Here is a 27711-nt window from a genome sequence, read left to right on the forward strand (position 1 = left end):
CTCCCTAAAAAAACGAGGTCCAGGACACAAAAGGCCCGACGTCCCCCTACCATGTGGAACTTTTCACTCTAGAAAAGGCAGTGGCAAAATCAGATTTATCTGTTGCAGTCTAGTACCAAAGAGGATAACAGATGAAACGAGTTTGTTCTCCCGTTTTCTTCCACTCTCACAGGCTCCCGACGGAAAAAGGCTCCGAAGCATCTTTGTCTTCCATTGATTTCTCGTCTTCGCAAATCAAAGAAGCGTGCTTTCGTACACCCTCATCGAAAAAGGGGAACACAACACCGAGTGATGTACCCCTCGTCTTACACACTTGCGGCGTCTTAGCACACTGCGAAGAACCTCTCAGTCACAGCGGTTTACCGTTTTGTCAGCCGCTATCACAAAAGATTGACAACGCAGCTTTCCAGTCCTCCACATGAAAATCCGAAGAGCGGACGACAAAAAACACACGATGCTGTCGTTTCTCCCAGCACGCGTCATACCTGAAACTCCAAGAAAACAGTTGACAAACCCCGCGGTAGACTGCGTTCCACTTTTATCGACAGATCGATCGAAAGAAGAAATACAGTACGCCGTATCCCCCCTTATACTTCGGCGGGTGAGAAAAAACGTGGACACCGTGTTGCAACCTTAAAAAAAGTCAATTTAGCAGCTTTTTGGGGAAGCGGGCACACGAACCACACACTCGCAGTGTTTACGTCTGGTGGTGTCTCGGAAGTGAGATCAATGCTAGGCTGTATCCCTGAAACATCCCGTACCGCCTCGGAATAATCCATGTTACATACGCAAACGGGCTAGGCAAGCTCATGCATGCGTTCTGAGTCTGATATTTATGTTGGCTCTTTCTGTACATCACATTGATAACGCTGAACATCACGATTGTGTCACATACGACACATCACCGTCACTCCGTTTCACTGTTTTTTTCTCGAGTCTTATTGGAAATGAGTAGCAACCGCACACCGCTCGTGTGCGGCATTGAAAAGCAATAGAAAGAAACACAGAGTGACCGCCGTTCCTGGTCTTCAATCCCGAAGAGAGAAACACGCGGCAAGTTTCGCAATTTCGTTCATGTGGAATAACCTAAAGAGAGACTTTCTTCTTTACCTGCTTTCGCCTGGGGATGCACACGCATTCGACACACTCGCCGAATCGGCAACAGTCTGTCATGTGTCCTGAGGGTCCCGCAGAAGCAGAGTTTTACTTTTAAGTGGAAAATCTATAGTTTGCAAAACTACACCTCCCACTGCCTCTTGAGCATAGACACCTTTTTCATTTTCTCTTCAGTGCGTCTTACGCCCGAGAAAAGGGCAAGCATTTGCCTGTTGTCTCTGTGCATTGGCCAGACTTTGCTGTAAACCCCAAACCCGCGGGGAAAAGATCCTTGTTCCCGTTTGCGCGACTTTGTGTCTCCAGCACGGACATACACTACTCATGAGCCTCCGGTGCGGGTTGCGACAAGGTGATATCACGAACGACAAAGCCAAGGACAGGAAAAGACAGAGGCGGCGAGCTGTCCCGCGCCTTTCTAACTCGTTCCCTTTCATTTCTGCATGCGCCTCCACCACCGACACACTCAGAGTGCCGACATCGTCTCCCAAAGTCTTCGCAGCCAACGGTGCTGCAGTTTGCCTTTGATGCGCCGTTCCTTCTCTCCCGTCGCTGCTTGGCCTCTCGATCGGCCTCCACATCCTGCTGCTCTTGCCACTGAGTGAGCGTCTGACCTTCCACGACAGACTGCGACTGCGCCTCTCCTGCTGCTCCTTGGGTCTCTTCTCTCTCGACCTCCCTTCCTTGGCTTTCTTCTCTACCATCAGCTCTATTCCCCGATCTCGCGTCGTCAGAGAAGGGAGAACACCCTTCGCTGTTCGTCCATACAGAACTGGAAATCGAAAAAGCCGTACTAGTCCCGGCAGTGCCTGCATCGGACTCCGCTTTTAACTTTTCCTCCAGGTGTCTTCTGGGGCCTTCCCATCCACAGCCACTCTCCTTTCCGCAGTTCTTCTCTTCCCTGTTCCGCATTGCTGGGTCTCTCCGCTGTTCACTACGTCGCTCTCCTTCATTGTTACGCGCAAGCCACGTTCGACCTCCCTTCTCAGCTCTCTTCTTCCCCGGGTTTGTGTCGCTTGTTTCTGTCTTCTCTTTCGCCGGCCTCGCTGCGAGCAATCTCCTAATATCGTTCTCTCGCTTCACCCTATATTCGGAGAGAAGCCGCGCAGCGAGGGCTGCGCCGATCTCCTCCTCATCGCAGCAGACGCAGAGCGCCTTGTTGCGTCGAAGGCGATGACCGCCAAAGATGTAGGAGAAGGCAGCGCATTCTTCGGGGATGAAACTCTGCTCATGGAGAGACGGCTCTGCCCTCTCTGTTTCGATTCTCGTTGCGTTGTTTCCTGAGAGCGTTCCGGGGCGGATGAGGTCCTTGTGGAACAAGCGACTTTCTGCAGCGCCGGAAAAGCCTTGAACAAACACTTCGTCCCCGCCCCAGAGTTTTCCCTCTCGGGTCCGCGAGCTCCTGTGTGGCGATGCGGTGTCTGTGCACCCGGTACACGCGCGGGTGACAGCGTGGAACTCGATGGGGAGGAGCTCGAATCCGAAAGCCTCCGCAAAGACAGCGAACGGCGTGACGAAGGCCACAGCGTGAGCTGGTGAAGAGAAAAACTTTTTTTGTGGAGAGAACAGCAACTCGATAGTGCGAATGCGGGGAAACTGCGAGAGAAGCGAGCGCACATGTCTCTGGACGGGTCGCGGAACGACAGCAAGCGACTTGGAAAAGAAAGAAGGACAGGTCACAGAGTCCGCGCGAGCAGAAAAGTGACGCGAACCAGAAGGGGACGCAAATGCAGGCGAAGAGTTGGAAACAACTGCATTGGGATTTCCTGGACAATTTGAGACCAAAGAAGGACCGTCGCGGGCCTCTCTACCGACGCCAACACGACCTCGCTCGGCCGGTCTACGAAGGCGACCCGGAGCCGACCCAGAACCCATGCGGCCGCATTCGCTGGAGGAAACGGTCGAAGCCGAGGCTTCCTCCCTTCTGGCGGCCACTCTGGGATTGAACGCGGAACATGGCATTTCTGAGAAGGAGGGTGAAGAAGCGCAAGAGGAAGAATTCGTAGAAACCTCGTCGCCGGCATTGCCGCGTTGACGGTCCCCCCCGTGTCTGTTCACCCCGTCGTTATACAAGTCGCTCTGCGTGAAACATCTTCTGTCTCTTGGCCTCTCCCTCCGTTCCCTCTCCTCCACGTTCAACCTTTCCGTCACTCTTCTCTGCCCTCGCCCAGCACCACCCACACCGTCGGCGTTGCTCCCTGCTTCTTCGTCTCTTTCTTCTTCTGCGCGTTGTAAATCTTCTGTGAACGCGACTTCCTCTCTTTTGCGACTCTCTTCTCGAGTTCCACGACTCTCTGCCTCTTGGTGGGTTGGCCGCAGCCGTTCAGCCTCGCTTTCTCGTTCTCGCTGCAGCTGGTGGACGAGCGCCATTTCAGCGGTCCTCACTCGGTCGAGTTCGAGAGGGGACAGCGTGTCGCGAAGGTCTTCGTTCCGGTAATTCACAATTCGAAGAAGGTGGAGAGGCGGCCGCGCTTCCTCGGGCAAAGCGAAAACGTGGCTCACCAAGGCGTCAAAGAAATAGCTGTTCTCCAACACGAAACTCCGAACTTCGACGCCTCGCAGGCGAGTCTGAGACAGGCACCGCAACTGACACGGAGCACTTGACAGCAAAGAGACGGTGCGCGGGAGGGGGAGGGAGAATGCAGCAGAAAGATATGGCAGATGAGGAGAGAGAACAAAAGTGAAAAGGTGTGACTGGGAACGCGTCTGAGAAACCAGTGGGAAAAACGAACCCGATAAAAGGGGAGAGGAGACACAGGAAGAACAGAGCGAAGGCGTGCGAGAGAGAAAGCTGCAGAGAAGAGAAAGGTGAAAATGGGATGGACAAAATAAAGAGAAGAGGAGACAGATGAAGAGAGACACACGAAGAACGGCAAACAGAAGAGTGGAGCAAAAGAGATCCACACGAAGACAGCGACAGACACAAGATCGAGCTGCCAGAGACGTCTCGCGAGAGAGGCGACCATCGAGGAGAACAGACACCAGCAGACAGAACAACTTCCTAATGAGTCTTTGTTTCAGTGTCCCAGCAATCTCATTACTAGAGGCCTTGTCAGCGACTTGAACACCAAAAGGTCGCTGGTTTTTCGACTTCAGTCACGCAGTTCTGAATCGCAAATCCTTTGTACGGAGCGACCCTCGCAGGAGCGAAGGCCACCGGCGCAACTAGGAGAGGAACGCAGGCGCACAAGGGATGCTGACCGACAGAGCAGAAGTTTTACGACTACGTCCAGTTGAAAGATGAACAGACGAAGCTTGGTTTCATCCGTTCAAAACTCACCGAGATCTCTGTTATCAGCACCGTTTCCAGATTCACAAGCATATTGACGCTGACGTCCCAGTCACACTTGAACATCTCTCTTTTGAAGACGCAGTCCCTTCTCGCTGTTCAGTGTTGCCTCAAAGCACCAAAATCGGGCCTCGAGTTACACAGACAACCACACAGAGAAAACGTTTTTGTTCGCACATGGTGTTTCCGTGTTCCTTTCAGACTTTCACATACCAGCAAAGCAGCTCGCTGTGAAGTCGCCATGGTGGAGATGACATCTTCAAGAGGAAGGCAGAAGCAGGGGACATTCCCCAGGATATTCGCAACTCTTCCGGGAACGCCCAGACGCCTCCGAGAGTCGCCTCGTGAAGCCTCTTCTCTGCTCCAGAAAAGTCCGGCACCCACAGTCCCGAACACGGTCCCGAAAGATGTCTCAGAAGGCGTTTCGGCAGTTGTCTCTGTTGCGTCCTCCCCTCTGGTCGCTTCCTCGAAATCAAGAGGTTCACTGGCAAAGACATCCAGGTGCGTTCGATGGCCCAGCATGCCCACGTGAACAGCCGGCGGTGACGACAGCGTCGAAGACGTCTGACGAGCCGCTGCAGAGACGAGGAACGAGCGCGAAGCCGGCAAGCAAGCCAATGGAGACAAAGGGAGGGAGGAGACCACAGTCTCAGAGGAAGACGAAGAAGAAGAAGAAAAAGAGGACGAAGGGCAGGGAAAAGAAGAGGACGAGGAGGAAGAGGAGGAAGAGGAAGAAGAGGAGGAAGAGGAGGAAGAAGGGAAGGGAGAAGAAGAAGGCGGCGAACGAGAGGGGTGACGGGTTAGGCGTTGGAAATGACTGGGTGACCTTCCGGTTTGAGCAAAGCCACATGCGGCGTCACCACGAGACACGAGGGACCCTGGAGGAAGAACTTCAGCCGTGTCGTCTTCCGTTTGTTCTTTTTCTCCGCAGACGATTTCTCGTAAAAGGAGGCTTTGCCCGACCGAGCGCGACGGAGTCCGCCGTCGCTCCGCGCTCGCTGACAGAACATGGGAGGAGACGTGGAGACAAAGGGGGGTGTTCCAGATATCGAGAGACTTTGCAGAACCAGAATGAGAACTCGCCGCTTCCTTCGGATCTCCCACACCACTCTCTCTGCGTCCTTCTTGGGCTCTGTCTCCCCAGCAGACTGGCCGTCGCCTGTTAGACGTACAGCGAGTGCACGAAGGGAAGTTATCGGACTCCTCTCCGACGCCTCCTCCACTCTCGGCGTTCTTCGAACAAGCTGAAGAAGACGCCTCCGAGTTTTCTTCCTGACGAGACGGAGACAGGGAGGAAGAAGGCGGGCAGCGAGGACGAGAAGAAGAGACACGTCGACGAGAAAAGTCTCTTCGTCTGAGAGGGCGAAGCGCATCCCGACAACAAGCAACGTCAGAAGAAGAGGCAGCGGGAGCAGAAGGATCAGAGACCGAGGAAGACACAGACTGGTACATAAGCGATGCCAGCGAAGAGAATGTGGACAGCATCTTGGAAAACGGTTGACGGAAACTGCACAGCGCGGTGTCGAGGTAGCTTGAAGCACACAGCCGGAGGAAACACAACCGAAAACTGCATGCGTTTTCCACAAAAGAGATTGCTTCTTGAACTGGAGCGACGCCTCTTTCAGCAGATACACCTGAAGAAAACGGTGTGAAACAAAGAAACGCGGCTTCTGACTTGTCGCTTCCAATTCCAAGAATCATCGGCACGAAAAAACCTCGCTGACGTGTGTCAGTTCGCACCTTCACAGACAGAGACCTTCGAAAGATCTAAGCCAGATGTCCACCTCGTAAACTATACTCGGCAGAAAAAGGTAGAAACCTGCGAACCTCACTGTATAATGCGTTACAGGTAGCCTAGCTTAAGTTACTGCATGACTTGTGTTCAAGACCTGGCGACAATAGATTTACACGAGGTGCCAGTCGCAGATCAGTCAGCCAAGGAGAGGAAGAAGGAGTCCTTTGCGTTCGATCGGTAGACTCATTGCCTCGTTCTTTTAAAGTCGCTTCTCAACTAATTCTTGCCCCTCTCGACAAACAGGAAAGCTGCGGCTGGACACCGAAGCAGAGACGAGATGCAATTAGTATCGCCTTTGTTAAGCACATGCTTTGAACATAAGATAACTTTCTCTTCTCCAGCGTATCTCTCACGTCATGCTGCAGAAAATTCGGAGAAAAAAGACTTTCAAGCTCAACACCGGCGGCAAGGGAGAGAACTCGACGTCGCTGGCGCCTCTGTCGTGGTAAAAAGCGACCAGAAAACCACAGCGAGAATGCCGAGGAAACTGCAGTTTTGCGCGAGATTCGACAATGCAAGCCCAACGTTGACGGCGTCTCTTTCTATGGAAATTGAAACCGCCCATCTTGAAGCTGCATCTCGCCCTACGCCTATTTTTCCTCAGAAAAGGCATAACCAGGACGTGGAGCCAGACTGAGCACGAAAACTGAGAGCGAATCGTTAGAGAGAAGACGGAATGACAGGGTAGTTTCAATTCAGCAAGATTTTCTTTTGGAAAACAAGGATTTCTTGCCGCCCCGCTCCCGTGCTCATCGACTTACGACTCTAGACCTTTTGACCTGGAGGCAGAGCCAGAGAGTTGTCTCTTTTTTCCCCAGGAAATCAGACAAACCAGAGAACTCGTGGAATCATTTTTCACTGCGTTAACTCGAAGAAGAGACATAGTCTTCTAAGCGCCTTTTCACTTCCTTGTCCAACTTCCGTGGCACGGAGGCGGTGAGGTTTTCCGCTCCTCGTGTGGTCGTCTGCGAGTTCAGATCCAGTGTACACTGATGTCGTCCTAAAGGCATGGCGAATTGCAGTTTTCAAGATCGACTCTCAAAGAGCGTAGCTCCGAAGAAAGATTCGTCTTTCTCGTTCCTCTGCAAGTCGGCATTGTAGCATGCCCTCGTCTTTTTCTCCGTCAAAGGAATCGACACGTCGTCTCTGCAAAACGGGATGCTGCCGTCGTTTCTGTCGACGCGGTGCTCTCCACTTTCCCGAATCGGACTTGCTCGCCTTTCCCTGGAATATTTGCTCGTTTCACTTGCAGTTTCACACTTGTCTCTCAGCAGATTCGGTGCGTTTTGGATGCGGATTCCCGCTTATTCCTCTAAACTTCACTCTGGTTTGCTAGCGCTAGCTCCTCTGCGTGCGGCGTGCCTCTTCGCCTCTCGATTCAATCGCGAGTTTCCTTTGTTCCGCTTTTGGAGGTTTGCTAAAATTGCTCGTTGGATTTTCATGATCCTGTCTGTTTGTTTTCTCTACCACAGCTCTTCCTTGCTGATGGTCTCTGTCGGGCGACGCCGAGTTTCCTTCGCATGCTTTGGTTCTACTGCGGGGATTTCAGGCCGTTTTCTTTGCTCCTCCTCCGTAGTATGTTCGATCTTTTCTTCCCATTTCACCGTCTTCTCCCCTCCACGTGAAGGGAGAGTTTTTCGCCTTCCTTTGTAGAGAAATGCGGCGGGTTCGTCACAACCCGTACGGCTGCGCCATCCAGCGCTCTGTGAGAGTCGAGTCGTGAAACATCGGTTGCCCGTTTCTACAAACAAGCCTACCTTTTTAAAAAGTGACCAAGTTCTCTGCTAAACTGTCGCTGTCCTTTCCGCTGTGTCATCTTTCGTTGCCCTCCTCACCCACGAACGCGGAGGGACGGATGGTGATAGGACGTAGTTCAAGCCGACGTCAAACTCTGTCTGCTGTGTAGACAAAGTATCTGCTCTGATTCCCTGCTCTGCGCTGGACAATGTGTCCGGCATTAAGTAGCAGCTGGAAGGTTTTCAAGCGGCTACTGAAAGGTTGGTCGAAGCGCTCGCTGTTCGTGCTGCAATGAGCATTCTGAGTTCCATGAACTTCTTGCGTCCACGCTGAGTTGTGTCTGACGAGCCTGTTTTGTCACATGCGTTTGGAGGCATCTCGACAGTCGTTACATCCCTCTTTTTCCCAGTTCAAAATTGGAATGTGGATACTTGTAGGTTCGTACGCATCTGATGCGACATCAAAACGATTTTCTGTGTCCCGTCTTTGCCTTCCTTCCACAGCTGAGTCTTCCTAGAAAGAAAGAAGGCGATTCGCTGCATTGCCTAGTGTGCCTAAAGAAATGGTAACACACGAGCCGCGCTGCGGCTCTTCGCCGCCTTCCGGGTCCGGTGTGCTTATTGCTCGTGTCAGTGACAAAAGTTTGAGCTCACCGTCTCCCAGCGGTGTCTGTGAATCGGATGCACTGCAGTCTGCCGCAGAAGACATCATGCATTTCGATGCTTCCGCGAACCTGAACCCATCTGTCGCCTCGACTTTACAGAAAGATACTCACGTTATTCCCAAACCTAGAACGGTAGGTTCGGCCGCCGCTCTAGCCCGTGACGCAGAGGCGTTGTCGAACGGTGCAAGTCCGTCTTTTGCTCAGCCGTTCCAATTGCCCGTGGACTCGAGACAGTCTGCCTATGCTTTCCCTGTTATGTCTGCAACCAGTGCCACCTTTTTGTCGCATTCTTCCTCGAATTCGTCCGCTGGAACGGCCGGAGCTCCCGCGGGGCGGGTGCGAGCGCTTGCGCGCATCAAGGCGCAGGCGGCGGAACGAACGCGGAGGAAAACTTCAGAAGAGAGAAGACGGCGGACTCTCATCGACTCGGATTCCTCTGAATCCGCGAAAGGAAGCGCTGCCTCATCTGCCTCGCTTTCCAGCAGTCCGTCGGGTGAGTCTGCAGAATCCAGCTCGCTATCCGAGCACACTTCAGGTGTAGATACACCCGAGCGCAGCGTCGAGAGCAGCGCAGAGAGCGATCTTCAGGGAGACTCTTTGGCTGCGGACTCATCCAGTGAAACAAGTGAGGCCAGTTCGTTTTCTGACACGCGAACTTCCGACGACTCTGACGCAGACTTTCGCGGCTCTGAACCGGTTAGACCGGCAGCACGAAGCGACCTTCGCTCCCGGATTCGCGTCGGCGCGGGCAGGCGATCGGGGGGACGACCTGGGAAGTTTGGGCGAAAAGTACGCACTCCGCCGGGTGGCGCTTCGGGTCGGAACAGCCACGAGACCCCCGAGTGGAAGGCGCAGTCGCGCGGCAGAGAACCTGCAGACGACTCTTCCACGAGGAGTCAAAGCACCTCACAGTCGTCTTCGGCCACTGTCACCTCGAGTGACGCTACGACCGAATCTTCCGAGACCAGTGTCGACTCCACGTCTGGCGAAACGGGAGACAGCGACGTCAGTGCAAAGGAGAATGGACCGCGAGCACCGCGACGGTTCCCGCTTCTCTATGGCCATCCCGCCGAGCCGTCTTCCCCCTCGGCTTCTTCGCTGTCTTCGCCTCGTCCGTCCCGACAACCACGTCGCCGCCGCCTCGCGAGGACTCCCCAGCGATCCGCGTTTCTTCGCAGTTTGTCTCGCAGGCGCCGTGCTCCTGCGCTCCCGAGAAAGTTTCCTTCTTGCTCTTTCGGCTCACATCCTTCCGGTCAGCCTTCTTCCTTGATGCGAGCGAGGTCCTCGGCGTCCACATTTTCGCAGGCATCACTACGGGTGCGCAGCGCCATTCTATTTCCTCACCTCGCTCAGACAGAGCGCCGGCGTTCGCAGCGCGGAGTGCCGGCTCTGCGACTCTTGGCGCTCTCGCGAGAAGACCCTGTGACGGACATGCCCACTGGGGAAACAGCGAATCGAGCCGGACAGAAATCCAAGCAACCCGGTAAACCGGGCGGATGGATGCGCCTCTTCAGACCTCTGTTCGACCTCCGGCCCTCAGATCCCAACCACTCAACTCCCTGGTCTTCGTCGTCTGTGCGTTCGTCGTCTGTGCGTTCGTCGTCTGAGCGTTCGTCGTCTGACGACCTGTCTTCCTCAAGTGAAGCAGACGCGAGAGAAACACAGAGGACCAGGGGCAGGGACGCCAGCTCTGCGGAGAGGAGACCGTCTCGAACGGCGGACACAAAGACGCGGAAGGCGCGAGGAGTTGTCACACGCTTCGAAGAAAGCGGGAGCAGCGAGGCAGGTGCCAGGCATGTAGGCGTAAGCGTCGCGGGGGAGACAGGGGATGCCTCAGCGCGAGTCGCAAAGCCTGTGGAAGCTGCAAAGACCTCTCTGGGATATCGTTTTTCAAAGGAACAAGACCCCACGCGAACGGGCTCGGACGGAGGAATGGCCAGACATTCCCGAGGTAAAGCGACCTCACAACTGAGAGCGGATTCGCCGCAGTCCGCGTGTGCTCCCTTGCAGTCTTTTTCTTCATCTCGCTCGCAGTCTTCATCTTCTGATTACTCGCGCGCTTCCTCCCCAGGTTCTCCTCGACGACAATCGGAGAAGCGCCAAAGCGACTCGCAGGAGTCTGCACGCACCCCGAGGCGGACGACGCGGGGAGACTCAAAGACACAAGCGACGAGCTTATTCGACTTGCTTCGGTTCGTGTCGTTCAGGACGTCCAAGAGCCGAGAAAAGAAGCAGCGGAGCAGTCTGAGTTCTTCCCCGTCTTCGCGCAGAACAATCCAGGTCGAGAAACAACTCTCTGCGACGGAGCAGGCCTCGGCTGCCACCGCTTGTGGAGAGGTCCTCGCAGTAGCACCCGAGAAGGGGAACAGGGATGATGGGAAGAAGATCCGTTTCCGGGGACAGCACTCGCCGCCTAAACTCTCACCGAGAGAGGATGAGGAAAGTCATTTCGCGAGAGGAAGAGGCGAAGAAGAAAGGCCGAAAACAGCTTCATCAGAGGTCGGGGAAGCCACAAGAAAGATGACGCGAGCGCAACAAGAGGCTGCAGAGAAAGCCAGTACAGATGTTGACAGAAAGGAAGAAAGTCTGCATGATACGCGAAGAGCTCTGAAAACCTCCAATTCGAGACAAGGTCCTGAAATCGAAAACAGAGATCCTCGCGGCTGTCGAAGCGACTCGCGGCAAACCGTCGCATCCTCGTTAACCTGTTCGTCGTGCGTGTCGGCCTCGTCAACCTCAGCGCCCATCGACCTTCTCGCTGCATCCTCGAGAGCGTCAGAGAACCTGCCGGATGAAAAGGGAGAAAACGCGCAAACACCCGCTGGATGTCCCACCTTAGCAAGTCACGTTTCGACTGAATCTGAGACTGTGTCGCCGGTAATTCCCAGGCGAGAGAACAAGGAGAGCCTTGCAGGACAGCGAAGAAGGTCGACAACGGAGGATCCGGAGACCAGCGACCCTTCCTCGGCTGTCGCTTTACAGAGCAAAGGAGCGAACAATGAGAATGACGGCTTCTCTCCAAGTCAAGAGAAAGGAGTTTCTGCAGCTAGAGAAAGCTTGAGTTTTGCGCCGGGAGGAAGAGGCGAAAGTGTGGAGACACGGAAAGGACCCGCGCCTGCGAAAGACGCGGCTAGCGACCTCCGAGGCGTTTTCCAGATGCACGCAAGTCTGGAATCCCTTGCCTCCGGGACGACGGCGTCTCCGTCGCCTTCCACTTCGATTTCTTCGTCTGCTTTCTCAGCCTATCTGGGGGGATCGTTCCAGGCTGGAAGCGGAGGACTCACCAGCTCTTTGGGGACAGATGAAGAAGCGGAGAGGAAGGTGGAGGAGAGAGAACGGGAGACAGGGAGTCAGGAGAGGATCGTGGGCGCATCTTGCGCGCCGTTAGCTACCAGTCTGAATTGCAAAGCAAATCTCCCTGCGGAGGGGTCGCTACCTTCCTGCTCGCCAGATCGACCTGAGTCAGATTGTAGAACGAATGAGGCCAGCTGTGGTGCGTCGTCTGCGACGTCCTCTTCCTCTTCTTCCTCCTGTTCCTCCCCACCTCCTTACTCATCTTCTTCGTTTTCCTCCTGTCACTCTTCTTCTTCCTTCTCTTCTCCTCCGTCTTTTCTCTCATCCTCGTCATCGTCTTCCCCATCTCCTTCTTGCTCCTCATCCTCATCATCGTCTTCCCCATTGCCTGCTTGCTCCTCGTCCTCATCTTCTTCTTCCTCGTCTTCTTCCCCCCTTCTGTCCTCTTCTCCCCCTGTCTGTTCTTCTTTTCCAGTTGTCTCTCAAGGTGTCCGTTTGCCGTCCTTCGACTCTGAGAAGTCGTCGTCGTCTTCTGTCTCTTCGCTTGCGTCGAGAGCCTGTTTGCGGGAGGGTCGACAACGCATGCCGAGTTCTAAATTTCGATGGGTGGATCTTGATGGCCTTCCGCTGACGTCTCAGGTGGCGTTCGACGACCTCGCGCAAGCAGTCCGGCGGCGGGCATGCGACGGACGCCTCGCAGGCGCCTGCTGCTGTTGCATCGGCTGCCGTACAGACACCGCGCCAACGTCGCCCGCCTCGGTCGGACCGCACAAAGACGGCTCTTGCACCTGCTTCTGCGGGACTTGTTGCTGCGCAGATCGTTCGTCTCCGTCTGCGGGCAATCCGCAGAAGACGCCTGCTTCTCCCTCAAGCTGTGCGTCGAAACAGGCACCTCTGGATTTCTCCTTTCTCTTCGACATGCGCGAGGGCGGGGGACTTTCGGCTTCGGGCGCGGCGGGGGCCTCTGCGTCTGCGGTGGCGTCCTTCCTCGCCACGCGTTTGCCTTCTTTCCACGCAGGTCTCCCGCCAGCGCGTCTGGCTGAGCTTCAAGCGAGTGCGGCTGCGAGACTCGCTGCGTCAATGGCCAGCAAGGCGGCTCTTGCGGCGCGGGTCTTGGTGCATGCACCGGCGAATCAGCTGGTGATTCCCTCCGTGGATTTGTTTGTCGACCACCGGAAGCTGCGCTCCCTCATGGCGGTGCCGAAACGCAGCGTGACGGAGCAGGTGATGCGTCTGCTGCAGAGACTTCCTCGCTTTACCTTGCCGCTGTACGAGTCTTTCTTGCTCGAGCAAGTCTGTGAGGACCCCGTGCTGCATCCGCGACTCCAGGGCCTCGAAGTCCCGTTTCGCCTCCTCACTCACGACTTTGTCTTTCTCGGCAGCTACGCCTACTTCGCAGATCTGCCGCCCTGGTCTCGCCCGCCGATTCGCCTCCTCCGGATCTACAAGTTCCAGCAACTCCAGCTCGTGGACTCCGGCGAGAGCCGCGCGGACGCGTCTCCAGTGCACGGCGACAGACACGCCGCGTTTGTGGAGCCCAGCAGGCTCGTGGGGGAACGAGGCTGGCGCGCGAGACGCAGCCTCGACGCTCGCCTGCAGAGCCGCGGCAGCGAAGTTCCGACGGAGTCCAGTGCGTCGTCGGGCTTCAGTTCTGAGATCCGCGAGTCGTCGGACGCGCGAACGCTCTCAGCCGTCGAGGGGACAGAGGGTGTGGGTCACTGTGAGGGGGCGAGCCTGCGAAGACAGAGCGCCGGAGACAGTCGGCTGGACTCAGGGTCGTCCGCAGAGGGGCGGTTCAGGAGGCGTGGTTGCGATTCAGGAGAAGGGCAGGAGAGAGACATGGGAGGGTCTTTGGGACTCCAAGAAGAAGATCGAGGAAGCTCGTTTCAAAGTGTAGGCGCCAGACCGCGAGGAGGCACCTACGCTGCCCCGCGGTACGGCGCGCGCCCTGACGACCTCGAAGCAGAGCATCTGCAGGGCCTCGCGCTCTACAACTTGAAGCTGTTGATGCGCGACTTTGAGGAGACTCTGGAGGTGGTGGAGTTACACTACGGAGAAATGTTCTTCATTGAAGGAGACGTCTTTGCGTACTTCTGTGGCCTCACAGAGTTCATGGACTCGCAAGGCTTCCAGCTGGAAACCATCAAGTGTCGTCGCAAAGACGGCCCGCCGATCGCCCTGCGTCCGCAAGACCCCGCGGGCGCATCTGTGGGGTGGGACGGAGACAGGGACAGGTGGGGTTTGGGCAGAGGAGACGCCCGGCGGCGGGGGGCCGCGAGGCGAGGAGACAGGGGGGCAAAGGAGATGCCGGCTCGCAGCTGCAGGAAGCCTTGCGGAGTCTGTTGTCGATGTGTAGCGAAGAAGGAAGCGAGTTCGACTTTCTGTGAGACCGAAGAGAGTGGGGAGAGCGAAGAGTCCGACGGCCAGGAGCGAGACGAACGGAGACTAGCGAGGAGGAGACAGTCGACGGCAGGGAGAGAAGGCGATAGTCCTGCTTCCTCGGACGAAGAACAAGGCGGGTGGCGGCGAAGGCGTCACCAGCTGCAGGGCTTGAGTCACGAGACGGACGGAGCGTGTAGGTCGTGGAGACAGCGGCGAGGGAGAACAAGCCGAGAAAGGAGACAGGGCTTTGAAGGTGCGACCGCGGCGTTTCGGCTCCAAGGCGCGCGGCGAGGGCGACGGGCGTCAGACTCGGAGACAGAAGACGACGGAGCAGGAGACGAGACAGACGACGAGGATGTCGACGGCTTCGTTCGCTCGCGAACAATCGTCGATGAGGTTTACGGAGAAAAAGATGAAGGAGGAATTGGTAAGCTGTGGGGTTGAGTAAAGGCAACTCAACATTCCGCGTTGGCTATCGTCTAGGCGTCATTCATGGATAAAAGCGTCGCATAGGAACATCAAGAAGGTGGCACGGTATGCACCTTTACAGCTGTTGCAAGATCGCGCAAAATAAATTGTAAAACAAAGAATCGTTTTCTGCTGTAGTAGATCGCAGTGTCTTACCAGAATCCAACGTACGAAATAGGGAAGACTGGGGAAAGGAGACATACCTAGCTACCTGGACAGAGCAGAGCGTTCGCAGTTCTTTTCGCCTGCATGAGGGGCAGGGCCGAGGAGGCGAAAGGAGGTACTGAAGAAGGCAGATGAGCTGAGAGGGAAAGACAGCGAAGGGAGTACGCGCAAGCTCCTTGCGGTGGAGAAGATGTTAAAGAGCAACAGCTTCGCTTTTAAAAAGACCGAAACAGCAGATCAAACAAGTGATGCCTGGAGAGGGTGGATGAAGGAAGAAGACAGGAGAGTGGATGGGAGACGAAGTCTGGGAAACAAGCGATGTGGAATAACTGAAAGTCGTCGCTGAAATTCACCTCTTTCGGCTCGTTCAGGCATTCTCGGTCAAGACTATCGAATACGCATTCAGAAAGAGAAGGCACGAATTGCCTTTCATTTCTTTCTTTCCTTTTCAACGAAAAGCACATCTCTTTGACAATCGGTTTCAGTTGCTTTTTCATTGCCGTCGACTTGTGTGTCTCGTAAGAGAAGAATGCCTTGGGTATGTCTGTGGAAAGTCTGCGGATTAATGTGGTGTTGCATATGTTGGAAGGCGCTGTTCCCGTTGTCACAAGCCTCCGTTCTCGTTCGAGTTCCTCCTTGTCTTCTTTTAACGTCGGATCTCGTCCTGTGAACTCCTGCATTTCAGGTTCTGGACTTGCGCGAACGTTCACAAATTTGGTGAAGGCGTTGGACGCGAGTCGACGGCGACGGACAGACGTCTTCGTGGACGGGGCAGGGAGTGCGTTGTTTTCGGGCGGTTCGTCACCGGCGTCTGCCTCGCGCAGCTTCTCGCGGTCCGGAAACATCACGGAAGAAGGAATCGGCATGCGCGGGTCTGCGAAGGTGGCTATTCACTCCGTCACATTCAAGAAGAAGCCGCCCAGCCTCTTTCGCGCCAGTCCACAATTCGAGGAGACAGAGCGGCCCGCGCGGCGCGAGCGCCCAACGGACCCGTACGTCGCGCCGGATGGACGAGGAGAGACTGCAGACCGTGGGGGCAGGGGTGGAGGAGACAGAGAAGGAGAGTGGGGAGAGGGCCAGGGGAGAGAGACTCGAGGGAGTGGAGTGCGGGGAGGAGAAGCTCGGACCTCGTTTCTAGGATTTCTGCTCGGCGAGGATGAGTTTGACGCTGATGAGGACCCTCTCGCCTTCCTCGATAGTGCGTGGTACTAACGAAACAAAGATGGACCGAGAGAGGACCGGATAAGAAGAACGTGAAAATGAGAGGCCTGAAGAAGAACGCAATGGCGGGAGAGAGGAGGGGAGAAACGAGTGAACTACAGACGAAGAAAAAGAAGCCAAACGAAGACGATGAGAGAGGATGGGGAGAATGGAGATCGGATTGGTATCGTGGTGGAGCTTCACAGGAAGTGCGTCCGGCGTTGTTCGTGTGTTTAGATGACCGCGAGGGCTGCGGACGATCAGAGGTCCGTAAAAGAAAGAAACAACGCAGCATTAAGTGAACAGAGAAGGGGGAGGGAAACGTCTAAGTGGAGGAGAAAGGATGGTGCCTACTCAGTCAACGGTAGGTATGTGCCGGGAGGACGTGGACTTCGTGGTTCGTTCTGGAAAACTCTCGGGTCCAGACCCTCTTGCTGTGCAAAAAGTTTATCTCCACCTTTTCGGACGTTTTTCTCGAATCGTGTTTCTAGTTGAAAGGACGGACGTTCGTGTGGATAAACTGCATTGCTCAGAAGAAACAAGGTAAACAGTTCATGCAGGATAGAAAGTGATAGCTGTGATTTTCAGGAGCGCAGGAGAGGCTGGAATGACTTCGTGATATTTGATCGGGGGTTTCAACGAATCGCACTGCCGAAACTTGATCTTGTGGGAGAACCGCTGCCAGGTCTCTTTGTGATTCCAGCTCTACACTTCTCTGTGTGCTTGAAAGGAAATAAACCTCCTGGGATCTGAGGTTGCATCGGGAGTGGCTTTTATCATTTCCTTCTCCTCCTCTCGATGCTGTTCTTTTGGAGAAACCGTGGAATCCTTCGTCGGTTTTAGGACATACACGTCACCTACGAGCGTCCAACCATTCGGACTGGTACTAAGATGTAAGAAAGTAGCTAACAAACTAGCATTTAAAGTAGCTGGTGCTTGTTGGTAGCACCCCCTGACGAATCAGCAAGACCAAGTGTGATTCACCTCAATTTTTCTTTACTGATATGTGTTTAGAAAACGAGCACGAAAAAGGATAAAGATCCTTGTCTATATGCAGAAGCAACGGACTTGAAGAGGACAATGAAGCGTTTCGCTAGCCCTGCGCAAGTCTTTGTTTCGTCTTCCCAGACGCGCCAACCCACGCCCGAGGCGCCTTCAGACCTCTCGAAAACAAAGGAGTTACCGAACATAAGCCGACGCCCGCGGTTGCAGATACACCCAGAGGACTGGCACTGGGAGGGGGCACGAGACGCGAGAAAACACTTTGTCAATGGATGCGAAACAGGAAAGAAGAGAACAAACATCGGATGGTCAGAGTCTCCGTTCTCTAGCCAGGGAGGTTCGGACGGCTTTTGGGACTTCTCTTCTGTCGCTGATACAGCCTTCACGTCTGCCGTTCGATTCGCCTGTCGAGTCCCCTTTATCGAGGTTGGAACTCTCTTTTTCTCTGCTACGTTCTCTCCGTGTGCGCTCTTTGCTCGCATTCAAGACATTTCTCTTCACTTTTCACCTGTTTCTCTGTAGTGTCTCGTCACTTGTTTATTCCGATCACTGGCTTCGCACTCGGCCGTGTCCAAACAGCGAAGTCGCTCCTCGCTCCCGTGTGCCAGAGTCGTTCTCAGAGGAGTTCGAACCCCAGAGAACGCATGTATTTTAGCTGCAGCTGACGGTGTGGCTCTGGAGCCGGACATTCTCTCTAAGTGCGCATCAGGAGAAAACCCTGGAGTGTTCAGCGAAAAAGTCTTCGCCGGTTCAGCACAGCACCCGTTGACAAGGAAGCGGAGAAAGAGCGCCGCGATTGCGAAGGAGTGAGAAGAGAGAAAAAGAAGAAAAGCAGACAAGATGGAAAGAGCTGAAACGAGCCAAAAGATGAAAGAAGAAGGAGAATAAAAACACGCGCAAGAAGAGAACAGCAAAGGTGAGAACGACAGAGAGAACATGCGTGAAGAAGCGAAAAGAAAAGAAGAGAGGCACGAAAGATAAGCCGAACTCAGAGAAAGTATTCGAGAGCGAGATCAAGGAGCCAGACGGAGATAATCTGAGAGGAGCTTTTCAGGAGGAAGACGACTCTCCAAAGCAGTCTCCTCTGATACCAACAAGGCGGCTTCGCACCACGGAGGGACGTATGGAAACGCAAAACCAATTCAAATGCCGCGTAGCCTCATAGATTCCATTAATTTGGAAAGACACTCATTCTCCGGCAAATTCATGCAAGCACAAGAATAAGGGAAAGCTGAGCACTTGCAGCGTGAGTCGCGGAGAGAAACAGGAGCGAAAAGAGACTTGTCTCGCGGTGACACCAGAAAGGCCTCTGCGACCAGAGACCTGGCTTGCCCGACTATAAGCCGAACACACGCTTTCAAGAGGGTTTTGAGCGAGTCACTTTCTCCAACTTGCGTCGTTTCTTCTCGCGAAAAAGCCACCTGCGGAGACACACGGAGACAGGAGAGCTCCATAAGGGCAGACAGATCTCACGATGAGAACGAGAATGCTGAAGGAAGAGAAGCGGTCTCCGCCTAGCCGAGACAGACACGAGGATAGAGAAAGAGGACACAAATCGATCTTACGAATCACATGCTCATGTCTAAAGCGACTGCGAGGGGCCTCTGCTTCTCAATTGGAGACGATAAGCAATACCGTAAGATGCGGGAGGACAACTCCTTAGATACAGACGAAGAAAGCCAGCGTGTAGCCATTGGCGAGAGGCAAGGCTGACTGGAACGGAGTCAACGCGCGGCAAGTAGCAAGCGGACTTCGAGAGAAACGGAGACACGAGAAGCACGAAAGACGCTTAAGAAAATTATGTACACGACCACGACGACTGGAAATCTGTTAATTCAAGTTGGTAAAGCTGAACAAGAATAGTTCTTCCATTGAGGGAGCAAGAAAAAACAGCCACTAGTACACAAGACAATTTACGGTGACAAAAAGGTCTTGACGTATTTAAATACTTCAAATGCAAACTATGTAGAGAGTCGTACAGCAGCGGACAGGTGAGTTGAACGTGGACAGCCTGGGAACGGTTTTCGGAATGAAAAGATAAAGAATTCACAATACTCTCTCCATGCAGTGCCGCCCTGATGATGAGCGAAACTGCAGTTTCGATAACCTTCCGGTGTTCTCCGTTCCTGGGCAGTTTCAGTCACTGACGATCAGCCTTTCGCCACGCACAAACTCAGTTCGGTAGAACAAGACAACATAGTAGCGCATCTGTCACGAGATACCTGAACTCATTGCATGCTTTCTGCACAAAAGAAAAAGGTCTTTTCGATAGTTCATTGACAGCAGAAACAGCAGCTGCACTGGCGTACTTGATGGGGGTGAAGTGAAAGTTGAAGGCCGTGCGAGTTGAGAAGTCCAGATAAAGTCGATAAACCTCTGGAAAGTACTCCGTCTTGTTGCAGAACACGACGATCGTGGGCGGCTGGATGGACACCTGGAGGGACGGAGACACCACAGAAAACGCGCAAGGTTGCGGTGCCATGCTTCCACAAAAAAGTGAAAACGGAAACAGCGAGAACCGGGAAACAGGCAGGGTCGAGCAAGCACTTTGAAATGAAACATTTAGTGACAGGTCTCTCTGTAAGGATGTCTCCATCATATACATATACATATATATATATATATATGTATATGTATGTATGTATATATATATATATATATATATATACATGTATATATATATATATATATATATATATATATATACATATGTAATGAGGAAGGTTGCATGCATGTATATACATACTCAAAACATCAAGCTGTATGTGTAGGAATACACGCCATTACCATATATCTAGCTCTCTATATATTTCTCTCAATACATACATATTCATGCACGCATGCATATGTATACACATGTGCGTATGTATTTATGAATGTAAGTATGTCGATGGGTCCAGATGGAGAACTCCGGGGAGTGTCGTTCGTTGGTTTCACGAGAGAGAGCTCGAAATAACAGGAACGCGAGAGTCCTGTGTTTCCTCAAGAACGCCCTGAAATTTGGAAATTGGCTTGCCTGTTGTGCCACATAGATTTTGCCGCGCTTGCGACCTTTGAACAGAGGAGGTGGATGCACAGCCAGAGCATCCCGAAGAACGAAGTTCAAAAGTCCTGTCCCTAATCGCCTTCGGTGCTGAACAAGAGAAGAGAAAGGAACAACTCGAGACGTTCTGCACAAGATTGAACAACCGCTTTCTAATAGCAAGTGCGTTTCTCCATTTGCCGTTGAAACCGAATGCATTCCTTGAAACAGAAGCAATCGTGTCTCCCTCTTACGACGGCAGAGCAACAGATAACGGAGTCTTTCGAGGCGAAGGAAGAAGACCGAGGCGACGTAAGTCGCAACCGGAACACAACCAGCTGCAATCAACTGAACTTCACACATGCCTGACGCGTATGTACACCTGTTTAATGTGCAGAGAAACACCCGAACGCACGAGCGTTCCGTTCGCTCGCTCGCGTACAACGCTTGTCGCCTACATGGAGGCGATGCATGCAACAACGGTCTTGCAGAAAGCATCCACATACGCACACAAACGGCCTCAACTAAATTTCAGCAATAATCGACACTCACTCATCAGTATCCGAACATACATGCGTATATATCTATATATACTTCTACACACATATATTAACTTATTTATAGCTCAACTGAGGTATGCAGGGGTGCATGCATATACATGCATGATCAGATATATGTATGTGCATGTGTACATGCATACGCACAGGCCGACACAGTTATGACGGCACATGTAGGTACAAACATATATATATATATATATGTAGATAGAGATACGAAGAAATCTATCTATCTATCTATCTATCTATATATATATATATATATATGGCAAGATACATGTGACGAAGCCTGTACACTGGTTTGAACACGCACAGCAGTAGAGGGGATATTTGCAACTGGATACTTTCGAGCTTTTTCACAAATCGGTCTTTCCGGCATGAACTGAGAAATACCTGGTCAAACGCGTCATTCACTGCGGCCCAGATGCGACTCGCATTTTTCCCCGTCAGCGCAGAGACGCAGACGATTGACGCCCACCGCAGAGGGTAGAATACGGACCGAATATAAGTCGAAACCTGCACACAAGGAGACAAACGAAAAGCATTCTACAAGTACCACCTACATAAAAAAGAGAACTCTGCATCAGCGAGAAGATCTATCCATCTATCAATATCTCATATATATGCAAATACTTGTGCATATTCTTCTGCATTCTGTCGCTTGCGCTCTCTACATCTCTCTGACTCGGCATCAAGAAGCAACGTTCTAATTGTCTACCGATGGATCAATCTAACTGATTCGACATCTTTTCTCTGAATAGAGACATTTACCTGCCTATTCTTCTATCTTTCTAATAGTATGGATAGGTTGTTATGTATAGGCATTTCTGTTCATATGCGCGTAGCTCTGACGGATTGCGTCTACACGCTGGCACTGAATGACTGTCGTTTTGTTCGGACTCTCTCCCGTTTCTTGATCTCGGCGTCGAGATCTGTTTCTGTCTCTTTCCGTACCCCTTCTGTTTCCTCTTTTTGAGAGCAGTTTTTCTTGGATTTTTTCCGTTACTGTTTCCTCGTTTTCCGTTGAGCTCGTCTTTTTCTGAGTTGTTGAGAACTCGAGTCTCCACTCAGTTATGTTCGTTCGTCTCCCAGGTGTCAACCGCTTGCCTCGTGGTGGGCCGTGGCCTCTGCGTCGACGGTGTCCCATTTATTCATGACGATAACCGCCGCGCGTCCCTCTTCCTCGATTTTCTTCGCAAGCAAAATGTCTTGCTTGACCAGCCCGCGCTCGGCGTCACAGACTAACAGACAGACGTCGCACCGCGCTAGCGCCTGCGAGGAAACGAGAGAAAACCTGGCGAAAAAGGTCGCAGTGAAAAACTTGAGCCACAGCCGACAGACAGCGGGGGCCAGACGCAGAGGGCGCAGGCGTCGCTGTCGGCGAACCTACGGGTGAGAGAGATCGAGGAGAAAAACCTGTCGACAGGCGGCGACAAGAGGACAGAGGTGAGCCTTGGGAAGGACGAATCGATGGCAGGGCAAGTGCATGAAAACGAAGGTCCAGAGACGAAAGCCGCTTCGACGGCGACGGATGAGAGTCGAAGAAACGCGATTGGGGAGGGGGGGGCGACGGGGTAGACCAGGGAACAACACTCAGGCGAGAAGCAGTTCGAGAGTCAGAGCTTCACGTCAGCCGAGGCCATGCGAACAAGCTGTCTAGGAAGAACAGAACGCGGAATGACAGAACTGCGTTCGTTGTCTGCCTACTCGCTCCGCTCTCTTGACCATGACGAACTCGACCCCCTTCTGCGCCTTCACAACTCGCGCTCGCCGGATGCCTGCGGTGTCGACAAGTCGGTAGAGCCTCCCGTCTGCAAAAGGAAAGTCCTCAAAGAGAACAGGCAGCTTGAAAACGTGAACGACGACTGGGACCGGATTCACTAAGAACCTGCGTTAATAGGTGTAAAGGTGACGTCTTCGGCCACCCTGTCTACTAGGGAAGTCAAGAGGGAAGTCAACGCGCTCCCACAGATAAAAACCAAATGCCACCGGTTCACGGCGCAGCACGCCGTTCTCCAACAAAGAAAAAAAAATACGAATCCCCTCCTGACCAAAGTTTATCAACAGCTTTGGCGATGACAGCTGACACACAGAGGGCCGCACAGATCCACATGTACAGATGGATCTAAGAAACGAAGAAGCAAGATTTCCTTCTCTCACGTGGACAGTCGAACCAGTGCTGTCCGCCGTCTTCATCAATGAATTTTCCCAACACAGAGCGACGGCACCCGCCTCCGCGTGGTGCAGCTCCACTTGACAAGGAAGGCGCGTCGCGCCTTGAGTGCATTGCTGACCTCTTTGCACGAGTTCGTCGACAGCGTCGCGCGTAGTGCCTGCCTGGGGGCTGACGAGACTCCTCGACACTCCAAGCAGACGATTGAGCAGCTGCGACTTGCCCACGTTCGGCCTGCAGCAAGCGAGCACCAGAGCAGGAGGTTGGAAAGAACGGCTCTGAAGCACAACCTGAGTTCGAAGGAAAGAAGAGTCTGGACAAAGGCGGGAGCTTGAAGAAGAGAGCCATTTTTCCTGAACCACGGAACTGTCGAGCCCCGTCCCCTAACCGTTGTTTTCTAGCCGCAGTCCGTGAGATGCAAAAGACACTGCTTGGCTAAGAAACATAACTTGTACGGCGACCTGTGGTGCCTCTCGCCGCTCGAGTGATTCCTGCATTTCTTCGACTACCACGGACTTTGCCACAACGGAGCTAGACGCTTGAGATAGACTTCGATTTAGAGCACACCACAACAATGCAAGGGAAATTACACAGAGGGGCGCGCTCAGCGTCTGCCTGTGTGAGAGCGGGAGAAGAAACGCAGACGCGAGGCTTTCGCAAAACATTGACCCTGTCCAGAACTGCATGCAATCATGCAAACACGATAAACCATGGTTTTCCTCGATACGTTAATGCCCTCCAGTCCGCTGGACACTGCCGCGTTTCGTTGGCAGCGGAAGTGAACTGCTGGCGTAACGCGAATTGGAGAAAGCGGGTGGACATGCAGGACGCGCCCGGAGGGAGCATCTGAGCGTGGACAGAAATGCGAGCATGGAAGAAAGCCACTCTCGGACGGCCAAGAAGACGCGAAACTTCGCCATAGGAAGTCCGCCACTGCATGCAGCTCCCCCCGTCACGACATTTCGCATGAATCTTTGAGGGCGGCGTTTCCCGCCCACACTGCCAAACTGCCCAGGAATTACCTATTCGCAGAGCTTGATGCATCATCCGCCAGCGGAGAAAACTGTTCTCCACGCGGAGCTGGTACGCAATGGCAGCACACACGGGGAGGTTTTGCTGGTGCTTGACCTTCTTTGCCAACTAAGGAGACTCTCAGTCAGCTAGGGCGTTTTCGTCTTTACCTGCCAACAATTGCCACGTTTACATCTTCTCTCGCAAGCGTGGGGAGAGCGAATGAACTCAGAGACACTGCGGTGCTTCGCCCTGAGAGACCGGCCCGCGCTTCTCCCTTTTCGTCGACCTTGACTTTCTCCTTCCCACCAGCACCGCGAGAAGGCGCTTCCGAATCGGCAGGAAAGTGCAGAAAGCAGCTGTGAAGAACAGAACAGAGAGGGACATGGCAGTGCGAACCGTATCGCCGCGGCCTTGATTTAAAGATTCACTGAGAATGAAAAACAGGACCTATAGCTCAGGTCAGCGTCCGTGTAGCCACTTGGGGAAGCCGCCGAAACAGACATGGAGAACGTGTGTCTCCCAGAGCCCGGCGGCTTCGCTGAGGAGGTCCACAACGTGAAGAAATCGTTCCCCTCGCATTGATATCAGGGGAACGATTCCAGCAAGACAGCTACGACTGTCACCTTTTTCAAGCGTCCCCCAAATACTTGTGTCTCCCTGTCGGGGACATGCGCGTTTGCTGCGTCTGCAAATCGGCCTGCCCCCGATTGTGCTGCGCTTGCAGATGACAATATTCGCCAGGAAAACGGTCCTCGTTGTTTCAACAAAAACACTGTGTGGCGCTCATTTGCTCCCTCGTCCGTCGCGACAGCGCGAGGCATCCGCATCTGAGGGTGGTTGGAGCCATTTGAACGCAAGAAAAAGTTTGGACACCTGAGGAAGCGAATGCGGACGTCGCTCCGATACTCGAAGGCGAGAGACTGGACTTGACGAAACGGCAACTTTCGCTTTTTTTAAAAGAATACATCGCTTACGCATCCAGCAAGTCAGGCAGCCCAACGCCTTCGACTGCGCTGCAAGGGAAAGGCTGGCCGAGGCCGAGCTTCCAGAAGTCCTGCAGTGCGAGCGGAAAGGCGAAGCAAGCACAATGATGGAGAACAGGAGATGTCATCAAGAGCATCGCCTCAGCGCGCTTTCTGTGAAGTCCAGAAGACACTGCGAGCGGGACTTGTGGCGCGGCACTCCAAGGTCTTTCTTTGTCTGCCAGGTCCAAGGTCTGCTGCGTGAGCAGAGCAGACATGAGGTGATGCGTCTTGTAGAAAGAGAACTAAAGGATCACCATGTTTCAATGAATCAAAGGCAATCGGATGAGAGTTGAGAGAGGTCACACGTTTCGTGGAGACAGGGACGAGGAGAGAAACTCAGAAAGATGAAACTCAGATGAACGAGGCGCAGTCAGGCCATGCGCTGGAGAGTTTCGCAACGCCACCGGGAGCACGGCCTTGTCGTTCATGGGCTGTATTACACTAGTCTGACATCCCTTCGAATTCCTTTCCTTTTCAACGGACTCCAGCGACCATGCAGATGTCGTTACAGCACGTAAAGCCACCAGAGACTATGCACATAAGTAGGCAAACAAAGGCAAGGACTACAGCGTCGACATGTACGCAGTGTTCAAACGGTACGCTCACAAGTGTATACGGAGTCGCACTCTGTGTACCTCATTGACACACAGAGAAATTGAGAATGCGTGCATGCAGATACAGACGTACAGACAGGTTCGTGTAAATACGTGTGAAAGGAGAGCAGTGCTGAAGTCGATGAGAAATACACAAGCAAACGCGAACTCTTGAAAAGACAAGGAGACAAAGGCAGAGCAGACAAAGGGGAAAATCTAGTGGAGAGGGAACGAGAAATCCGGAGAAAAGTGGTTCCTTGTGGAGAGGGCCGGCAGCTGCCCTCTTGTGTTGTCTGCAGTTGGAACGTCTCTCTCTGCGGTCCTCAGAAAACTTGTGAAGAACAGAAGGCCAATGCAAAAAGTCGAAGTCCAAACCGCCCTGAGGTACCGGGGATATACACGGAGCGAATCGCCAGCTGATTCGCTTCCTTTTCAGGCACTTTGTTCTTTTTCAAGCATTTTGTTCTTTCTGGAATTCGTTCGTTGTCTGAACAGCACCTGAGCAGAAGCGATCCCAGATCGAACGTTTTCAGTCTTGTTGACGCAGACGACGACAGGCGTTTTCGAGCGCCGCAGAAAATGCGCAATGACCTCGTCCTCTCCATCCAGCCCATGCTGAGGGAAGCGACAGACCAAAACTCACAGAAATCGAGAAGGAAGAAAAACCTCAGTGAAGAGAGGCAAAAGAAACAAACTCGAAACACAGGACTGCAGAAGCGGACGGGCACCCCGCAAGGCGGAGACAACGAAAGAGAGAAGCAAAGGAACTGATGCCAGAGAAAAGAATCGAAGAGGCGAATGAGATAGAAACACTGACAGAAGCTGGAGAGGGAAAGACAGCAGAGAGCAGAGAATTGAAAAGAGAAAAGACGGCGACAGACGAAAGACGCAACAGCAGGCAGAAAGAGAGAAAGATCATTGCACACTAAACGTCCTGAAACTAAGGAAACAGAAACAATGGAAGGGGAGACTACCGATTCCAACATCAGGCGTGAGTGGTGAGGAACGGAAAGAGAAACAGTGAGAAATGAAAATGCACTTACGCGGCCGTCAACCACAAAGATGGCGCAAGTCGCTTCCTCCAGGGCACACTTCACTTGAGTGCGAATCTGCAGAGAGAGAGCGCAAATGCATGCGTGAAGTTGTAAAGACAACGCCCAACTTCGAATTTTTCTCCAAATCGCTTTCAGTCACGTGTCTGTCCACCCGAAGAGGAAGGCGGAAGCGAATCCTTCTTCGCACTCAAGAAAAAACTCGCGAAACGTTTTCACAAAGCAGTTTCAATTGCGACGCATCAATCAGACATTCCCATCGCTCCAGAGAAGGCAACTCAGCAAGCAAGGCATACATCTTTGATAATGAGTCGTCTCACACAAAGATGGCGAATATAGATTTATAAATGTATGCCTGTCTACGTATATAGATCTATATTCACTTCTGTGTCTCGAAAAGGACACACGCGAGAGAGTTGCCAACTGAGATCCATCGGCATATCTCCTTTCGATATTGCCTGTGCACGTATCCACAGCTCCACATATATATATATATATATATATATATATAACATACATACAGAATATATATACATATATACATATATATGTATATGTGTGAAGCTCGAAAGACATCTATGCCTACGCAATCGATCCCTCACTGTGTTTGTACATATATATATATATATATATGTATATATATATATATATATGTAGGTGTTCGAACACGAGCCTGGCTACCGACGAGGCTGTATATCGGTGGGTACGTCGGGACCGTTGGCTAGCTGCGACCGAAGCGATGGATGCTGAATAAAATATCGCACTCTTTACGCGCCACTAGATGTGGCAGATGGCAACCGCGTTTTGGTTCGCAGCTGCGCCACTGAGTTCTCTGCACCAGCCGGTTCGTTCCCCCACCTCCTCAGCGTAGAGAGCCGCGGCATATCGGTCTTCTTCGAAGATAAGGCCGCCGGTGTCGACCACGATGAAGGGGCGGCCTCTCCAGACTGAGAAGGCGTAGTGCCGATCTCGGGTCGTGCCATCTTCGTCGCGAACAATGGCGTCCGCTGCCGTATCTTCTTTGTCTTTGAGTGTGTTGAAAAGGCTGCTTTTGCCGACGTTCGGTCTCCCCAGGAGACAAACGCAAGGGACGCGCCCTGCAGCGCAAAAGAAGAGACAAGAGACAACTTCGGACCCGCGCAAGCCGCTTCGGGCGTCTAAGCGTC

At 53.1% G+C, this 27711-nt stretch overlaps 3 protein-coding genes across 3 annotated transcripts in view; 1 reads left to right on the forward strand and 2 right to left on the reverse strand.

Annotated features, from left to right (window-relative positions):
- On the reverse strand, positions 1-6892 carry TGME49_211610 (hypothetical protein). The gene is made up of 2 exons (XM_018779543.1): positions 4616-6892; positions 1-3681 (listed from the first exon to the last, which is right to left on the reverse strand). The coding sequence occupies exons 1-2, from the start codon at positions 6101-6103 to the stop codon at positions 1432-1434; spliced, it is 3738 nt and encodes a 1245-aa protein (XP_018637983.1). The 5' UTR covers positions 6104-6892; the 3' UTR covers positions 1-1431.
- Positions 6089-17384, forward strand: TGME49_211600 (hypothetical protein). Its single transcript, XM_018779542.1, has 4 exons — positions 6089-6213; positions 6563-14701; positions 15593-17000; positions 17236-17384. Exons 2-3 carry the CDS (start codon positions 8497-8499, stop codon positions 16117-16119), a joined length of 6732 nt encoding a protein of 2243 aa, XP_018637984.1. The 5' UTR covers positions 6089-6213; positions 6563-8496; the 3' UTR covers positions 16120-17000; positions 17236-17384.
- The window catches only part of TGME49_211480 (GTP-binding protein engA, putative), a 13570-nt gene continuing 3201 nt past the window's right edge, over positions 17343-27711 (reverse strand). The window contains exons 2-13 of the mRNA XM_002371242.2: positions 27404-27642; positions 26537-26602; positions 25992-26108; positions 24850-24929; positions 24043-24231; positions 22983-23095; positions 22396-22499; positions 21796-21960; positions 21082-21204; positions 20126-20242; positions 19419-19543; positions 17343-18530 (exon numbers count right to left, since the gene is read on the reverse strand). Of these exons, the coding sequence (XP_002371283.2) occupies positions 18467-18530; positions 19419-19543; positions 20126-20242; positions 21082-21204; positions 21796-21960; positions 22396-22499; positions 22983-23095; positions 24043-24231; positions 24850-24929; positions 25992-26108; positions 26537-26602; positions 27404-27642 (1502 nt within the window). The 3' untranslated portion in view covers positions 17343-18466. The remainder of the gene's footprint in view (positions 18531-19418; positions 19544-20125; positions 20243-21081; positions 21205-21795; positions 21961-22395; positions 22500-22982; positions 23096-24042; positions 24232-24849; positions 24930-25991; positions 26109-26536; positions 26603-27403; positions 27643-27711) is intronic.

Source organism: Toxoplasma gondii, chromosome IV, assembly GCF_000006565.2.
Source record: "Toxoplasma gondii ME49 chromosome IV, whole genome shotgun sequence".
In the NCBI taxonomy this organism is placed as follows: Eukaryota; Apicomplexa; class Conoidasida; order Eucoccidiorida; family Sarcocystidae; genus Toxoplasma; species Toxoplasma gondii.